The sequence below is a fragment of the Solanum tuberosum genome, unplaced genomic scaffold, assembly GCF_000226075.1.
Source record: "Solanum tuberosum cultivar DM 1-3 516 R44 unplaced genomic scaffold, SolTub_3.0 scf00137, whole genome shotgun sequence".
Classification (NCBI taxonomy): domain Eukaryota; kingdom Viridiplantae; phylum Streptophyta; class Magnoliopsida; order Solanales; family Solanaceae; genus Solanum; species Solanum tuberosum.
In genome coordinates, this window is record NW_006239066.1 from 537,036 (window position 1) to 539,512 (window position 2,477).

The 2,477-nt window shown below is 34.8% G+C and overlaps 1 protein-coding gene across 1 annotated transcript in view; it reads left to right on the forward strand.

Moving 5' to 3' along the window:
• The window catches only part of LOC102580299 (aminotransferase ALD1), a 5,518-nt gene extending 3,493 nt beyond the window's left edge, over window positions 1-2,025 (forward strand). The window contains exons 6-9 of the mRNA XM_006352022.2: window positions 370-474; window positions 897-947; window positions 1,017-1,337; window positions 1,413-2,025. Coding sequence (XP_006352084.1) covers window positions 370-474; window positions 897-947; window positions 1,017-1,337; window positions 1,413-1,922 — 987 coding nt within the window. The 3' untranslated portion in view covers window positions 1,923-2,025. The remainder of the gene's footprint in view (window positions 1-369; window positions 475-896; window positions 948-1,016; window positions 1,338-1,412) is intronic.
• The last annotated feature ends 452 nt before the right edge of the window (window positions 2,026-2,477 follow it).

Genomic DNA, 2,477 nt, shown 5'->3' on the forward strand with positions numbered 1-2,477 from the left:
TTCAACGACCCCCCCCCCCCCCCCCACCCTAAAAATTCAGTTAATATGAAATAAAGAATGTATGTGTTATCTAGCAAAACACTATGAAAGTGGAATGGGATGGTGGCAGGATTCAAGGGGTGAAGGTTGAGGGAGTTGGGTGTATGAGGAGGAGACAGTGAATTTGAAATATCACTTATGCAACCTGTTTTTCCTACTTCCATTATAGAAGTCATTTTTCTTATTTTTGAGGAACTTGTTTTTCTCGAGAGGAAAACAATTTGACGAACCAAACATAGAAAGATTGAAAATTAGAAATATTCTTAACGTACTTCCTCTTTTTGGCTGACCAAACATAATTAAAGTAATTTTATTGATTGAATTTGACAGGAACTAAGAAGAGCAATTGCAGAAACAATATATAAAGATCTTTTGGTAGAAGAAACTGAGATCTTTGTATCTGATGGTGCACAGTGTGATCTCTCAAGAGTTCAGGTATAATTACATATTTTCATTTTTAATCTGTTTAAAAAACAATGTTATCTTTCTATATTTGAAAGTAATTGAACTTTAAACTTCTATTTATGCTTAATCAATAATTTATAGTTGCACAAATGTTAAAGACAAGATTTAGACCACAAATTCTAGAGATTTTTCTTGATTGTACTTACTAGGGGTGTAAAAAATGAGCCAAATTATAGGTAACTCGTCCCATCGGTCCAAAATTTTAAGGGTTGAACTCAAGATAATTTGAATTGAGTAAAATCTCAATTCTCAACTAATTCAATCTTTACCCCATTTTAAGAGAATCTTCATTTGAATCCAATTTCAACTCATTTTAAGATTTTTAATGACTATCACATACTTCCTAGTTGTCATTTGACATGTCTAGTGACACAACAAATTCTTACTTGCAGCTCCTCTTAGGTTCCAATGTGTCAATTGCTGTGCAGGATCCATCATTTCCAGTGAGTAACTCTTGCTCTCACTTCTCTTAATTAATTTGGTTTCAACTTAATTATTTACACTGTTAACAGGGATATATAGATTCAAGTGTGATTATGGGGCAGAGTGGTGATTTGAAGAATGATTCAGGGAGATATGGAAATATAAAGTACATGAAGTGTAACCTAGAGAATGATTTCTTTCCAGATCTGTCCAAAATTGAAAGAACAGATGTTATCTTCTTCTGCTCTCCAAACAATCCCACTGGTCATGCAGCATCTAGGCAACAATTGCAGCAACTTGTAGAGTTTGCACAAGTAAATGGTTCAATCATTGTGTATGATGCCGCTTATTCTGCATATATTTCAGACTCAAGCCCTAAATCAATTTATGAGATCCCTGGTGCGAGAAAGGTAATATTTCGAGTGAAGAATTATAGTAACTTATAGATTCATCTTTAAACTGATTATTATTATTTCTTGCTGCAGGTTGCCATTGAGATCTCATCTTTCTCAAAGACTGCTGGATTCACAGGCGTCCGTCTAGGATGGACTGTAGTGCCTAAGGAACTCCTTTATCTAAATGGATTTCCTGTTATACACGATTTCAATCGCATAATATGTACTAGCTTTAACGGTGCTTCCAATATAGCTCAGGCTGGTGGATTGGCTTGCCTATCACCAGAGGGTTTCAAGGAAGTTATGTTTAAAGTAGACTACTATAAGGAGAATGCAAGGATTTTAGTTGAAACTTTCACTTCACTGGGGTTTCGAGTTTATGGAGGTAGCAATGCGCCTTATGTTTGGGTTCATTTCCCAGGTTCCAAATCATGGAATGTGTTCAACTGGATTCTTGATAAGACTCACATCATTACAGTTCCTGGAATTGGATTTGGTCCAGCTGGTGAAGGATACATAAGGGTTTCTGCTTTTGGACACAGAGAGAGCATCTTGGAAGCATCTAAAAGACTCATAACCTTACTTTGTCACAGAAATTAATACTTACTTTCATTCTCTGTTTTGACTTGGAGTTGCTTCCAACTGATGATTTTTCATGTTTTACACTTAATAAGATTCACTTAAATAGTTGACACTCTTTTATTTTTTTTTGTTTTCACATCAATTTTCATTTCTCTCATCTTGGAAACAACTGCATTATATTACTTCATAATATGTCTTGCACGTCCATAAGATACTTGAGCATCATTCACAATTTAACCTGGAAAATTAGAATTCCAAGAAACCTTAAAACCAACAGAAAAAATTAAGCTATATTATGAGCTAGTGTATTCCATGCATGAGGGATATATACAAAGAATGTTGGGTTTTAAAAGGTGTGAATGGAAAATGAAGAGTTGCGACTTTTATGAAGAATTGTGACTTTGATGAAAAGTTGCGACTATTATGAAGAGTTGTGACTTTTATCAAAAGTTGCGACTTTTGTCAAAAGTTGTGACTTTTATGAAAGGTGGTGACCTTTCCGAAAGATTGTGACTTTTCAAAGGTTTGTGACCTTTCCGGTAAGGCACAATAAGAACATTTTCACACTACCCT